The sequence below is a fragment of the Lichenostomus cassidix genome, chromosome 4 (genome assembly GCF_008360975.1).
Source record: "Lichenostomus cassidix isolate B80296 chromosome 4, HeHo_3.0, whole genome shotgun sequence".
Lineage (NCBI taxonomy): Eukaryota > Metazoa > Chordata > Aves > Passeriformes > Meliphagidae > Lichenostomus > Lichenostomus cassidix.
Genome location: NC_139484.1, coordinates 12,284,515 through 12,298,957, shown reverse-complemented (window position 1 = coordinate 12,298,957; position 14,443 = coordinate 12,284,515). Strand labels below are relative to the sequence as shown.

The window sequence follows — 14,443 nt, the reverse complement described above, 5'->3', positions numbered from 1 at the left end:
TTTGAGCCTCTCTCTTAATGACACAGTATCTGCTACGTACACCCGTTTGAGCTAGTTCCTGTGATGTTACTTGGTTTTGTCCTACTCCAGACTGAACTCTGTTAAGGTAGTATAATGGTAACATATCTAAGAAGACATACTTGGAATAAGAGAGAATAGTATGGTTTCCTAACTGAATTTTGATATTATTCCTCTTAATAACTTGTAAACATAGTGCTGTTATTTGTGTTAATAGTTTGGGGGGGGTTTATAGATATTTAGCAGGTTTTGCATATGCTTTCTCAATTCACACTGTAAGTCTTGTGCTCAGGTTAGATTTTTATTCTAGAACAAGCCTCAAAGATCTTTTTTCCTAGGTGAAGTTTTTTTTAATGCTTTTTGCTTTGTTTTTTGAAGATTAATGTATGTATTCCTAATTATTGAATAAAAAGTACAGAGAATGTAACGTGACAGCATAGAAAGGGAGTGAATTATGAAAAGAAATGCAATGGGTTTTATGTATCTTAATATTGGAAGGGCCAGGGTTAATTATGGGAAGAATTAACAATCATATTGTTAGCTTCCTACTTGCACAAACTTCTAATTCTTGGTAAGGGTTGGATGAAAGTTCAATTCTGCCTCTGCATTCAACATCTGATCATGGCATACTTACTTTTCTCACTCCATTTTAACAGTCTCGGGAGTTAAACTTCATGTTTCATCAGTAGACCCCTCTGTCCTTTTCTCCTCAGCTCATCAGTCGTAGAGTTTCTTTTTAACTTCATATGCTAAGCATGTCTGCAGATGTTCCCTTTTAGTCATCCCAGAATTGTCTTGACCAGCTGCTGTTCAGCTGTGGGAAGGCAAACTTGAACACAGGGCTGCTGACCCTGAGCAGAGTAAAGCAACTCTCCCTGAGCTCTTCTGTGCTGTGGCTGAGCTCCTTTTGGTGCCCAGTGCAGCACATACTGGACAAGTATTTGTAGTACTTGTTGTGAAATATCCTTACTGTTCAAATCTCTGTAGTGATGTTGCTCTTGTCATGCCAAGCAAAGAAATATTTAATTATGGCTGCCTTGAAAGTTGTTAGGTGTAGATCTTGGCCTTCTGTCCAGAAAGAGGCACTCAAAAATCTTCTGGCAGTAGTGAGGATTTCCCTTCTCTAAAGACTATGTGTTTAGTAGGAAACTAATCTGTGTGGTTGATACCAGTTTGTTGTTCTGTCAACAATGTTGTCTCTTGGCTGATGAAACTGAAGCTGTTTTCTACCTAGCCAAGTCCACAATCTTAATGTAAAAGTTTTGGGTTACAGAGGGCTACTATAATCTTTAAAGTCACCTGAATTATTACATAAATCATACTGTCCTTTCCACTTCATCCAGAAGTTTTTAAGTCATGGCTGAACTTATGTTATAGTATATGTTTATGTACAGTTGGATCATGTTGTCATGATTCTTTTTTATTAAAATATCTCATCTATAGTTTTCAAAACTTGTGCTGCACTTACTAAGAGTGAGTTTGCCATAATACTGTTTTGTGCAATTTGATTCACCAGCACTCTGAGGATAAAGTTAAAAATACATATGCAATAAATGCACTAATCTTTTTTTCTGGTCTCTTTCTTTTAAGCAGGCATTGAAATTTTCTTCTGTAGAGAAGGTAGACAATGTTCTGACTTCATTATTGAAAAGCAAAATACCTACTTATGAATTCAACCCATTCCAAAGTGAAGAAGAGCAGCATCAACAAGCTAGTGAGTCACTTGTTCTATGCATTGATTTTTATTACTGATGCCATGGTTATTACTTTCATAAATGCTAATAAAACAACCTTTAAGCACTGAAAACCTCTAGTGAAATGGAAGAATCCACAATAAAGACAACATAAATAGGAAAAATGGGAAAAAGAATTCTGTAAATCGTTATTTTGTGACTCAGTACTATGTATTTATACTTGTCTGGATTTTTGATCAGCTTTGGATTAGCTGCCAATTGACAGCTTTATGGCTGAGCAGATTTATACTTATGGAGAAAATGGGTAATAAGAGTCATGTGAAGATGCCTTTACATTACATATTTTTTACTAATTGCTCCTTGCAATGCAATTTAAACTTCACTTTTTCCAAGTCCGGAGAAAATCTGAAAGATCTCTCTGTCTGAAGAGAATGGATGGCTTGTGATCTTAGAACAGCACTAAACTTCTCCAGTGACTCTTAGTACCTATGCACTTAATAGTTTTCATTATTTCTGGCAAAAAGATAATTTTATTATTTTTAATTTTTAAAAGGAGGCATCCCAGTGAATTAAAATAAGGTTTCTTTGTAGAGTGGTGTATTATGTGCACCATTCAGTCATACATCAACAGAAGCTACTTCTAGTACCAAAAGGAGGGTTCTGGTTGCACCCATTAACCATTAAAAGGGATTCAAATTGGTTTGCGGTAAACCAAGAGTGTGTTTATTTAGTTTCTGTTTTGAAAGCAACATTATGATTATCTCAAATGTATATTAAACCTCAGCTTTTCTAAGAAACTTTTGGGGGAAAAATAACACTCAAGAAAATGTGTTTCCCTTTTAAAATACTTGAGAAACATGCGTTTGAGATGCTCCATGACTTATGTTTTGTGTAGCCGGACTGTGGTTTTGAGAGAAAAATAAGCTCTTTACAATCGAGTACAACATACCACTTCTCATAACCAAATACAAACAAGTTTTGAAGGTGGCTCTGCTTTGATTACTATCATGTTTCCTTTTCTCTGTTGATGCAATTCATTCCTGTGTATTAGATAAACATGTTTCAACTTGTAATGTAAAAATGAGCTTAAATGTCAAAGTTAGTGGAAGCAAATAAATGAGGCACCTGTCCTTGACATTTTCCTGTGCGAGACTGCAAGATGAGGGTGGATAAGACACGTTCAAGAGTCTTTCCCAATCTGAAATGTTAGTTGATAAGCAAAAGATTTTTCACTTCTCTAGTAACTATTAGATCTGGTCATGTTTTTGAGCATTGAGAATAATGCTAACTAACATGCTGTACCCAAAAAAAGGCATGTGCAGTTCAAGAGCAAGTTGACTGAGCCATGTATTGACCTTAAAATCAACTGGTCTGATGTATGGCCCAAAAAGAAGGTAGAAAGTTAGATGCCCAGATTCTTGATGAAAGAAGGATGTGTTTGCAGGGCTGGAAGCACTCAGAATGTGGGAGGCTTGGATTGTGATCACTGTTCTGTCTGAAAGGTGCATAAACATGTACTTTGACTCCCATAAAAGTATCCCAAACGGGCATTAGACTTGTGAGGAGCAAGCTTTCAGCATGAGGCATAGATAAGAGAAACGTTCTCTCTACACTGATGCTTTATTTTAACTTTCTCACTGGTACATCAGGGTGCAGCTGATAAATTTCTGTACTTGAAAGATCTCTATATGACCTCGAAGTGAACTGAGAATGAAGAATTTAGGATTAATTTTATTAGATAACTACTGAATTGTGTGATTTGTCTTCTCACAAGGTGTGCAGCTGTGTGATTAAAAACTTGGGAGAATAAAACTAAATGCAAAATGCAATTTAATGCTTTCCTGTACTGGCAGTGGTTTAAATCAAAACATCAGGAGGTGCATGGTTGCTTACATAATTTTTTAGGAGCCACTCCCATCCCCAGAATGGCTGTTCAACATATTTTTAGTGTGATAATGCAGTGCTTGTGAGCAGTCAGTGTCTAGGCTGTTCAAGTCAAGATAAGTGGCAAAGGTGCAAAACTCTGAACAGATGAGAAAGCTAAATGCAGACTGAAGAGAAACCACTGGAAAACACTGTTTAACAACAGCATTAACTGAGAGACAGAGCCAAGGCTTGTCTGGGACTTCTGGTGGTGGTGTCATCCCTTGTTGAAGAACTTAACTAAAGGTGGAAATACTGCCTATAATATTGTACACTTCATGCTGAATTGATTTCAGGGTATGTTGTATGTAAATTATTCCTTTATATTTTGGTAATGGAATCCAGTCAAAGCGTACTAAGAAATCTAAACTCATGCTTCAAAATATTTCTTGATAAATATTTTTCTTCTTGGAAAGCTCTGATTCTGCTCATGAATCCTGAGATTTGGGAATGCTTGTTGCATTGACTCCTGTCCAAGAAATGACAGTTTACTTGAGGAAAACCTGTTTTGCTTTCCACTGGTAATTAATTTTAATTTTCTGCAAGTTATCTATTACTATTTTTCTGATTAAACTCATCTATTGATGCTTATGGAAAGTCCTGAACTTGCTGTCTAGAAAACAGTGCTTTTTGTCAACTAAAACTGCTAGCAACACAGCAAATCCTATCCTGATTTCTATAATTCTTTTTTTCAAATTGAAATATCTATCCCAAAAGAAGAAATAGGTCTGGGTTTTCAGCTGCTAGAAAAATAATGGGGGGAAAAGAAAGGCAGTATAGAAATCATCTTAAGTGCCTATTTAAATTACTTAAAAAAAAATCTTGTTCTGTTTCAATAATTTGGGAAATAAAAGAATGATGTCTTACAAGATGTGCAGAAATATCACTGTAGGGTGCTCTGTTTCCTTACTGCAATTTTATGAAAATTCCTGCAGGCTAAGACAATGCTACAATACAGTAATATTAGATTTTATACTCTGTTTTATAGCTGAGGTTTTCCAGAATTCTCTGCAGAGAAGAGAAGGGATTATGACAGGACAAAACATATTAAAAAAACCCAGCAATTCCCTTTTAACCTTGTGTATGTCAAATAAAACTTTTATTAAAAGCAAGCACTGGCCTCAATGTTAGTTGAAAGTTGAAGAAGCCACCTTAAAGCACTTAAAAGTATGCCACTTGAGGACTTTCTCTTTAACCTTCCTCCCAGCTTGTGATCATCAGTTCTTAGTGTAGGTGCCAAATGGCCACAGCTTTTCTCTGTTAACGTTCTCCATTAAAGGACTGATACTGAGTAAAAGCTGTTCACTTCCCATTACCCGAATAACTACTACTTTTGCTCAGTTCTGTATAGTTAGCTGAAATGTACCAGTTGTTCCAGTTTCACAGCTGACAGAATTTCCAGCAGTTTTCACCAATGCAGTGTGACAAACTTGCTACTTCAAGAATGGTGTTTTCTGCTTGAAGCATGTGGGCTTTCAAATAATTACAGCCTCTTCCTACTGTGTATAATACAAAACTTCATTTAAAGCAGTCAAGCATGGTATGCTGGAATTTTCTTTACAGCAGAACATCTAATTTGTCTTAAGAGCTTACTCAGCTTTGAGAATTGACAGTTAAGGAACAGTTATAATTTAAAAAACAAACAAACACAAATAGATCTTGCATTGGGCTTTTCTTACCTGTTATTTTGACCGTGCTACCCACATTCATCGTTGATTTCTGCTGTAGAGCCTGATGGAAAGAGATAAGTTCTTGATCTTTTTCTAATGACTTGGGAGGGATTCAGGCAGTTAGTGGTGTCTCTTGTCAGAATGTGAACAGAAAAGCTCAATGTCTTCAATCATCTCTTTTGAGGTCATTAACCTCACTATATTTCTTAATTAAGTATAGATCTGGGGAGAAGTTTCTGAGAGGCCACGTCCAGCACTGTCTTTTTCCCCTCACTGCACAGAAAGCATAGCTATAAGCTTATATTATGAGCTAATTATTATTAGCTATTACGAGCAGAGAATGATTACCAGTACCCCAGCTGCATACAGAAATGGTCATTGAAGTGTTGCTGAGACTGCTGGAACAACAGCAGCCATCTCTACTGTCAGTATAGCATTTACCTAGACAGCAGTCATACTGAGGTGGCCTCAAGTAGTTCAATGCTTTGGAGGTTTTTATCAGCAAGACTTGGCAAGTTTGGCCCTTGAAGCTTGCATCCTGCTTTGTGTATGTGCAGGGTGCTGCCATCAGTGTGCCTGAATAGGCTTTGCAAATCAGACTGTTGAAAACTCTTATGGTCATCTGATGGTCCTCACAATAACCTTTTGCCTCGTGTCACAACTTGATGCTGCCAGACTTCAGTTTCATGAGCAGAAGAAGCTAAAACCATCCATCTGCACCACTTAATTCCTTTTTTATTATTATGTAAGAGATCTCACTACACCACCAGTGTTGCTTTTAAAGTTTTCATGCCTGACAACAACCCTTTGTTTTCCTGTGTACTACAAGGAGCAATATAAAAAAAGTTTGGATTAGGAAATTGGTTGGTTTTTTTGTGGGGTGTTTGTTTGTTTGTTTGTTTGTTTGTTTGTTTGTTTTTTACCATCCACCATGGCTGGCTGAGGTATTTAATTTGTTACTGATGTAGTTTCATGTAATGGTCAAAATATGTAGGCATAGGAGTCCTGCTCAAATATCTAACTCAGCTAGGGAGGAGTTGAGTGGCCACTAGAGAGAATAGCTCAAGTGCAAGGAGCTGAACGGATTTTGGAATATCTCTGTTTTGTGTTACTCTAAGAATGCAGATATGAATTCTAGGCATGTCTATGCCTGTCTAGAGCAGGCTTATGAGTATCACCTGCTGTTCTTCTGTTTATTTCTTCTGGTGAAGAAATCCTAGCATCCACTCTATAATAATAGACTTGATTGCCCTTTCAGAATTGTAAACTATTATTTTGGATTTCTTTAGTATGGGTAGAAATTAATTTGGAGCATGTTATTAATACTGTATTAAGGCTCTTTCTACTGACTATATTTGACCTTCTAATGTCTCCTAACAGGGTGCAAACTGTTGAGTAAAGATCATAAAATTTACTCTTCTTTAAAATTTGTGCTTAACACCTATTGCATTGCTGGACATTAAAAAAAAAATAGCAAAACCCCCAAGTAGTTAGAAAAGCAGTTTGATGATTTGTGGAAGTTTTTTTTTTAATATTAGCTCAGGTTTGGACGCTTTTTAAAAGAGAATCCTATTTTTTCCTACAGTTAGAAAAGTAGACAAAAAAAAGTCAAATGCAAATATTCTGGGGTAAAATTTATAGTTCTTCAAATTACGGAATCAAACCCAGTTTGTGGGACTTCTGTCAAAATGTTGAGCAGTATTGAGTAAAGAAGTTGTGTAGCATCTACTTGTCTCAAAACCCATAGCTGCTATGCAGTTTTGAAATTGCCTATTGTAGCCCAAAAGATTTTAAAGCACACTGCCTTAAAACACAAGGGAATATAAGCTACGACACATACCCTTGTTGATGGAAGCTCAACCTGCCAAGGCTTCTAAAACAAGTGACTTGATTTACACAGGCACTGTGTATTTATGGTTTCTTGATTAGATTTTTCTTTGCCTGGTGCAAATAAGTCAGGCAACGCTCAGTTTGTTAAAAATTAGATTAGGGTTGTTAATGGGACCTTTGACTAAAATGTAGCCCACTCAAATACCTTGTGTCAAAATAATATTGGAGTGGGATGGTGGTGGAATATTCTTTATCCAAAATACAGTCGTGAATTGTCCTAACATTTTTTTTCAGTCAGTACTAGCTATGCCTATTCCAAGAACTGCTCTTATTCCTTATATCTAATGATGGGGTGAGATTTTACTGTCTCCCATATTACCATTCTGCAGCAGCAAAAAGGGGTGAGCAGGAGGGTACACAAATTCACCACTGCTGTGAAATGTGGATACATTTCACTACTGGAAGGGAGTCTTTAACAAGCTTTCGAATTTTTACAGACAACTGAGAGATTTCCAAAAGGAGTCATAACTTCTTCCAGCACACTATGGGCTGGAGATGTGCTGGCTAATCTGTAGGACAACTGATGACTGGGATATAAAAGAGGCTCAAGACAGCTAGAACAAACTGTAGATTCCTGAGCTGTAGTCCTGGATGGGAGACATGTGAAAATAGACTGTCTGGAGTTGAAGGAATCGTTACATTATTGCAAAAATGAGCAGAAAGAAATTACCAAGACTAACTGGCATTCATTAAGATCTCTGAGGAAATTTAAAAGTAGAACAGCTGGGTTTCTAACATTGCAATTTTTCAGCTTTGTAGTATTAGAGGGAATAACAGTGATGCCAAAACCCAATTTATCAGGTGACATTGTGACCTAGAAGTAGGTTAATGTGTTATCTCTACTGGATAAACTAATAGGAATGTTATAAGTTTTCTGTAATGTGAAGTCTGGCTTTATGAGTTTCTTGTAGTTTTTTGTAAGAGTCAGCAAACCCGGTTAAGTCAGTAACTGATTGGGCATGGATGAATAACTGACCAAAAGCAGGAGGCAGGCAATTGGGAAAAGTCTTTTTTTGCTAATGGTACACAGTATTTGGGGTAGTAAGGGGAAGGTCTAATGGGGGGAGGGGGAAATGAGTGATTTAGTAATTATGCAGTAAAATGTCAGATGATGTTCATTACAGGTAAAACCAAAGTGATGCGAGTGAAAAAAAGCAGTCTTATGCTATCATCCAAAATGAGAGGATTTGAGCAGACTATTAGCACTGAGGAATCAGACCACGCAGTTCCATGATAACATCAACTTGTTGCTAGGCAGCAGATCAGAAAGCTAATGAAATACTAGGAATTATTAGAAACGGAATAGAGAACAAAACAGGACATAATTATGGCAATGCAGAAATTACATGGCTCACCCAAAAGTTGAGTATCATGTCACCTCTTCTCCTGTCATCTCAAAATAGTTGCATTAAAGCTGGAAAAGGTTGAGGGGAGAGCAGTGTGTGTGGTGGAGCTGGTTCTCTATAGGGCCCAATTAACTAGGCTGGAGCTCTTCAAGAAATTCTGGGAATGAGTAAATCTCTAGAAGTGCATAGAGAGCAGACAGGGATGGAGAATAAGATGAATTAGGGACTGTCAGTTGAACCTAGCAGGAGCCAGACTCAAAGCGAACGAGGGGAAGGACTCCCTTGTGCACTGGCTAGGAAAGACCCTCAGTGCCTTTCGATAGTCGATAGTGCCTGGTGCAGGCTGGATGCATGCTTGGAGAAGAGATACACTACATGCTGATTTATACATAAATCGGTACAGAGCAAACCACCAGTGATCAGAAAGTAGAGTATGAAGGCAGATAGAAGTATTGTTTCTGCCTGAACTCTTTCTTTGTTGTTTGTTTGCTGTTGTATGTAACTTGTGGTCACTCGTACAAGAACGTTCTGAAGTTATAAACTGACTGTTTATCGACTTGTCCGATGTAAAAGTAGTTTGTGATAGAAATTAATACCATGTTATTTCAGGTAAATCCTGAAAACTATTATCTAATCCATTCGTCTTTAAATTCTCTGATTTTTCATTACAGGGATAAGCAAATTTTTCCATGTCTCTGGTAGTCATGTGAATTTTCAGAAATGGTTTTTAATATCAAAACATAGCATCATAAACCTGTAAAAGCATCCTGCTCAAATATATGCCACCTAAGCAACAGCATATCTTGGCTGTAGAATTTTCTTCCCTTTGCAAGAAATCCTATTTCGCAATAGAACTAAAGTGCTTTAAAATCCCTCTGTCAGGAAAAAATGGGATTTCATACTTACACCAAAGGCTTCTTTATTGATATGTGTATAGGAACTGTAAAACTGTTAGCTGGAAAAACAATTCTTTGGGTGTTAGTTCAATATTGGCAGCTTGATAACTGTGATGCCGTTGCACTAATATTCAAAGGACTTTTATAGAAGAAGGTGTTCTATAAGAGCAAAACTTCTGTTTATTAAGACTTCGTTTCTATTATACAGATGGCCATTTGGAAGAATTTCCCACCCTACTTCACTGTGCAGCCAGATTTGGGTTAAAGAACCTTGCAGCATTTCTACTCAATTGTCCTGAGGCAACACGGGCTTGCAAAATAACGAATAAATATGGAGATGATCCAGAAAGCATCGCAAAGAAGCATGGGCACAAGGAGCTAAGAAAATTAATCAAAGAATTGTCAGTAAGTCCATATGCTTTCCTCTTGTCATCTACAACCAGGGAGCTATGGTGTTGCACTACTGAGATCCCACTTATCACTTCTTGTAAAGATTAATAGTTGTAGTCCTTCCGTCTGAAAATACTGTTCTACTCCTGTCAAGTACAGGGGTCAAAATGGGGTACAGCCACTTTCTTTGTGTATTGTTATAATGGAAATCAGAGCTTTTGCGCTGCTTGAATTTTAGGCATGTAATGGAAAGGAGAACAGTGAGCCAGAAGTAACTTAGCTGGTTGGATTGGTGCTTTTAGCACCCAAACAATAGTTATATTGTAAGTAGTCTAGACCAGCTGTCTAGAGTAGGAGATAAAGACTTCTTTAAAGGTTCCTTTAAAAGGGACTATGAACTGTCTTAGTATTGCCATCCTTCACCATTCAAAAAAGAGTTGTTTCCCTGCCTTGGCTGTTCATGCCACTGTGAAGGAAGGGTAAATTTTATCACCCTTGGATGCAATAAATCTTTCTTCAGCTGGGTGTGCAGGAGGGGTTTGGGGCAATAGTTGCCTTTCCACATGAAAGGTTATAGTAAAATAAGGGTCTTTGCATAGTTCTACCATGCAAATTATAGCAAATAAAACCTAACCTAATTGCAGTAAAAGAGCAAGATACTATAGTAACATCTGTGAGCTTTAACCTATTTTAACTCTTTTTGTGCTAAGTGTAGCATGTGCAGATACGATAATTCTACAGCTTTTGACGCTGTAGTTTAGATCAAATGTAACTGAAGAAAATATGATCCTCTTTACCATCCAGCATAAAGTTGTCCACAAACTGTGCTGTCTTCCGGGATCACTTTGTTAGTAATTTTCCATTTAACAATTTCTAAGTGCTGCAGTTGTCTCACACTCATCCTTGCGCTGGTCAGAAACTCCTGCCAGTAGCAGTTTGATGTGTAAGGTCAGGCTTTTCAGTTCTTGGAATTTACCAGTTTGGCTTGAAGAGAATGGAACTGTATTTCCTAACCTCCTAACCTGTGTATCTGGCTAGCTGCTGTCTTTGTATGGTCAGATAACTCCCAGTAAAGCTGTGCGTAAAAGATGGGTGAGAACAGGCAGAATATGAATAAGGTGATACCTACCTCCTGGTGAATACCTTGATTTCTTTTCTAACGTGGTCATATGAGCTGAAGGGTTGAAACTTAATTGAAAAACCATGTTGGAAACATGGTTTTTGCGTTTGATAATTTTTCATGTTTAATGATAATTATTAATTCCATAGGACATTTATTTTTTACACTAATGTTGTAGAAACACAGCTGCTGATATGTCTTTGTTGTGCACTCCACATGGAAATGGGAGCTTCAGAAAATGGGTCATTTTGTTTTTTATCCTAATGAACTCATGCTCTGTGGTTTGGGGCTTTTGCAAGGGCAGACATAAGCACACGTGGTACATGCAAACTCAGCTCATACACAGTGAGTGAGTAAATTGCACTTCTACAGTCTTTTTATATTTTAAGAGACTCTGTCAGTGATGGAAGGCAGTGCTTATGAGGGTGATATATGTAACTCTAAAAAGCATGTAAAGTGTGTGCATACCTCTGGTTAGTTTTATTTATTAGTAAGATGATTAATTGTTCTAGTGAAGTTTAAGTATAAATTTGTCATATTTTAATATTTAAATATTAAGACATATTTAAAATGGCAACTGAGGTCTACAAGGTAATTTTTCATTAAAACACTTACTTCATGGTACATACCTGCTACTGTTTGCCTGTAAACAGTTAACAGTAATTGTTCTCTGCTTTCCCAGGTGTGAATACTTACACCAGTACTGAAGTAAAAGCTACTCTATGAGCACTGTAAATGTTTGTAGTCTGGTTAGGGTATGCAATTGTACTACCTGTTTTCAGTTCGTTCAAATGGTGTGGCTTACTGAAGCAACACAAGTAAAAATCTGAGCATGCTTTAGGTCTGCCAAATGTGTAATATGATATTATAGAAATGTTAGCTCCAACTACTGGAAGAAAAATGGCTTATTTGTGTCCCCTGTAATAGTGCACTTAAGCACAAAAACACTTACGGTACTTTTGTAATTGATGGGAATGTGGAAAAGAAATATTTGCATGGCCCTGAGCCAAGAAGAATTTAGTTTGTTCCTGGAACTTCCCATTACAGCTGTAGTATTGAAATTGCTTATTATTACAATAGAAGTACTTTTGTACTTGGCATACCTCTCACTGTTTTAAAGTGTTACTTGTGTTTGGCTGTTTTTTTAAGGAATAGCCCCAAACTACACAAACACAGTAATTCATTGCTTCTATCTTAAAGAGCAGTAGGGTTCCAGAAGAATGAATGCACTAAAACATACATTTGATTTGTATCTTGCAAAATGTCTTTGCTGGAGAAAGACCTGAAAAACCCAGAAGTGTCATTTTGGGCTGGAGAATTCCTAGGGGAGTAAGAATTCCCTGAGATGATTAGAGAGAGAGAGCGCATCAAAAGATGAAGTGGCAACAACTCAGCTACTGTTTCTGCCCTCAAGCCCAGGGGGCTGCTCAGGGCTGTACAGCCCTTTTTTGGTGTCAGCTGAGCAGATCAGAGCTCAGGGCTTTTGCTTGCTGCAGCATTCCTGGTAAGGCACTTCAGCCCCTCTGCCCAGCAGGCTTAGTGGAAAGATGCTCAGGGCTCTGTTGGCAAAAGTGAGCCCTAGGAGCTGGCTGGCTTGCACGCTGGCTTGCACATCTGAATGGCACAAGCTCCCTGTCCTTGTTGAAAAGGAATACCTCTTTTCTGAGGCTGGACACTGACAGTGTTGATGTGGGGAGTGTTACAGCCACAGAAGACAGATCTGGAGTGCCTGGTGGGTATGCTGGGAGCTGAGCTCCTGATGTGTCAAAGCAACGCACAAGGGAAGGATCCCACATCATGAGGCATGCTTCTTAGCCATAGGAATGTGGAGGGAAGAGATTTTTCTGGCAGGGTCATTAAATACTAAAACCTCACACCTATTAGCATCCTGTATATATCTGTGCTTCCACCAGTGGTAGTGTCTGCCTTCTCTGTCAGAAATCCTGCATTTCAAACACTCCTTGAAAATGTCTTCTCTGGAGAGGGAACACTACGATACTTGAATGATTTGTATTAAAGGTAGTAAATTGGGGAAACTGTCCCTAAAAGAGTCTTTAGTGGGGATTATAATGAAACTTAGTTTCAAATGTGCCAGTAGTTTATCAAGCTAATTTTATTTTTTGCATTTTAGCACAAAGCCACCTCAAAGGGCGTTCATTTCTAATTTCTGCATGTTTCATTATAGTTTAGACAAAGTAATTCCCTCTTCTGTAGCATAAAAGAGGGATATCACTTAACATTCTGCGACAACATTCTGAATTGTTAGTCTTCTGATTTTTATTCCTCCATACCTTCAAGTATCTGAATGTTTTCCACAATTGCTTTTAGGCCAAATTGCTTGAATCAAGTGTGTCAATTTAAAACTAGTAGGAGATATTTAGTAGGACTAGTGGCAGGAATCCTTGTCTCAGTGTATCTGAGCCTTTTGAGGCTCCATTGATCCAGCTGATGGCTCAAATGCCAGTAAGAAATGCTTTCCATTAGCCACAGGTCAAAACATATCTGCAGTCAGCTGTTATAGTACCCAGGACAGGTAGTACCTTGTTAAGTCACGTAGTTTTCTGGGATATCAGAACTCTTATTTCAGATGTTTACCTTCTCTATATGCTCTGTCCCTGAAAGCTGCTTTGACACAAGCTTGTTCTTCTTGCCACCAGCTGTGGCTAAGTCTACGTAAAAATTCTACCTCCAGATGATAAAGAAATCACTTAAATTATATTCTTACCCAGCACACAAAGGAAGACTTCAAAAATAATGCTTAGAAATCTCTCACCTAGGTGAATATATTCAATTTGTGACCTGACAATTTAAAATTGGAGGTCACACTGGTAGCCAGTTTAGGCATTTGTGCTTTTGCATGGTCATAATTCTTTGTTCCAGCACTTTGGGTTTCTATTTTCTCCCTTTTTTTTATAGGAGCTGTGTAGCTATATGTCTCATAGTCAGGAAGATTACTGTGTACCACTGTAGTATACATCACAGGTTCTAGACAAAAAACCATAATTCATAAAGTGTTCTATTGTTTGGTTAATGCAAATACCTTCTGATTGCTGGCTTTGGCCTTTAACGCAGATTCCTAGGGGTGGTATAAATGTTACTTAAATATAAAAATTGGAACAGTCATTAATGTTGTCACCAAACGTTTGAGACAGCACAAATTAATTTTTATTTTTAAAATGCATTCCGACATTTCAGAATTAGTTACCAGAAGTCTAAGGCAGAAAATGCAGGTTAATTGAACTTTTTTAAACTTGTCCAGTAGCCAGGCCTGTAACACTCTGCAGCAGAGCAGGAGACTGATAGAAGAATCTTCTTCCTCTGCCACTAGCAAAACTCTGTCTGGATTTCTTGTTTAACATAGTTTTCTGTCTGCCTGCTTCAGGCATCCCTTAGGCACCTATTGAAAATATAATAGGTATTTAATTCTGTACATACTGGTGGAAATCCTTTTAGAATTGCGTAGATTGAGATTGCCCTGCATGGCTGTTCAGAAGAA

General features: G+C 37.7%; 1 protein-coding gene across 1 annotated transcript in view; it reads left to right on the top strand.

Moving 5' to 3' along the window:
- Positions 1 to 14,443, top strand: part of BANK1 (B cell scaffold protein with ankyrin repeats 1) — a 136,407-nt gene that overhangs the window by 45,782 nt on the left and 76,182 nt on the right. The window contains exons 7-8 of the mRNA XM_085057929.1: positions 1,609 to 1,732; positions 9,646 to 9,842. Coding sequence (XP_084914055.1) covers positions 1,609 to 1,732; positions 9,646 to 9,842 — 321 coding nt within the window. The remainder of the gene's footprint in view (positions 1 to 1,608; positions 1,733 to 9,645; positions 9,843 to 14,443) is intronic.